Source organism: Diachasma alloeum, unplaced genomic scaffold (genome assembly GCF_001412515.2).
Source record: "Diachasma alloeum isolate Michigan unplaced genomic scaffold, Dall2.0 Dall_scaffold_00750, whole genome shotgun sequence".
Taxonomy (NCBI): domain Eukaryota; kingdom Metazoa; phylum Arthropoda; class Insecta; order Hymenoptera; family Braconidae; genus Diachasma; species Diachasma alloeum.
In genome coordinates, this window is record NW_021680880.1 from 95034 (window position 1) to 96598 (window position 1565).

Consider the following 1565-nt stretch of genomic DNA (forward strand, 5'->3'; position numbering starts at 1 on the left):
GTCTTCAGCTGGCTTTGGACTCTCTGATGACTCATCAATGATCAGAATATCCTCCTCCGGACTCTTCGGTGAGTCGGGAATATTTAAAATACCCTTCTCTGCTGGTTCGGGACTCTCCGGTGAGTCGGAAATATTCAAAATCCCCTTCTCTGCTGGTTCGAGACTCTCCAGTGAGTTGGGAATATTTAAAATACCCTTCTCTGCTGGTGCGGGGCTCTCTGGTGAATCGAGAATATTCNGAATATTCAAAATACCCTTCTCTGCTGGTGCGGGGCTCTCTGGTGAATCGAGAATATTCAAAATACTCTTCTCTGCTGGCTCGGGACTCTCTGGTGAGTCGGGAATGCTGATAACATCCTCCTCTGCTGGCTCAGGACTCTCTGGTGAGTCGGGAATGCTGATAATATCCTCCTCTGCTGGCTCAGGGCTCTCTGGTGAGTCGGGAATGCTGATAATATCCTCCTCTGCTGGCTTGGGACTCTCCGGTGAGTCGGGAATGTTGATCACATCCTCCTTTGCANCTGATAACATCCTCCTCTGCTGGCTCAGGACTCTCTGGTGAGTCGGGAATACTGATAATATCCTCCTCTGCTGGCTCAGGGCTCTCTGGTGAGTCTGGAATGCTGATAATATCCTCCTCTGCTGGCTCGGGGCTTTCTGGTGAGTCGGGAATGCTGATAATATCCTCCTCTGCTGGCTTGGGACTCTCCGGTGAGTCGGGAATGTTGATCACATCCTCCTTTGCAGGCTCTGGTGAGTCGGGAATATTGTCAACTTTCTCCTCGACAGAGTTAATATTGTCAGATGGCATGTCAACAACCACAGGCTTTTCGATTGACACATCAGGTGTTGAGTTGTTGATTGTGATGTGTCCAAAAGCAATGGAGTAGAACTTCCAGATGAAACATTCACAGGTAAGTCCCCATCTGATGTCTCCTTCTGGTCCGATGCCTCCCCATCTGATGTCTCTACTTCGGAGGTGCCCTCAGGATCTCCAGCCTCAGATGAAGTTGCAGAAAAATAAACCACACCAGGCACAAACTCCTCATCAGTTAAACTATCGTACTCATTTTCTGAATTGGAAGAGTGCACTGATCCCATCACTCTCAATGGCACATCTCTTTTCATTTTTTCAGAACTCCTCACGTTATCCACAAAATTACGAATTGTAATTATCTCCAAAGTCGAAACTTGCTCAGTTGGAGATCCACCAACACTAGACATAGCAGTAGAACTCTTCACACTTGACTCACTGAATCTAAAATGTCCTGCACTGTGCGAGCATGGGGTTTATAAAACTAACTGACGGGGTCTTCATAACGAAAGCGTCATCTTCGGGTTGACTCCCACCATCTGATTATTCACACTTTTTTAATCGAGGGGGTATAGAGACATCGGATAAAAACCGAAGAACATACTAGCCTACCGAGGGAGACGTTGGTATTACCCCTCCTCTCAAACGCCATTTTGTTCAACGGTTATTGCATCATGCCACGAAATATAAACCAGACTTTGAAGAAACGTCATCATCGTATCGTAACGGTTATTGGATTAATATTATGAAT

At 46.5% G+C, this 1565-nt stretch overlaps 1 protein-coding gene across 1 annotated transcript in view; it reads right to left on the reverse strand.

Annotated features, from left to right (window-relative positions):
* LOC107044488 (scm-like with four MBT domains protein 1) overlaps positions 1 to 1101 on the reverse strand; it is a 55399-nt gene extending 54298 nt beyond the window's left edge. Inside the window, exons 1-2 of the mRNA XM_015266378.1 lie at positions 913 to 1101; positions 10 to 657 (exon numbers count right to left, since the gene is read on the reverse strand). Coding sequence (XP_015121864.1) covers positions 10 to 657; positions 913 to 1101 — 837 coding nt within the window. The remainder of the gene's footprint in view (positions 1 to 9; positions 658 to 912) is intronic.
* Positions 1102 to 1565: the final 464 nt, after the last annotated feature.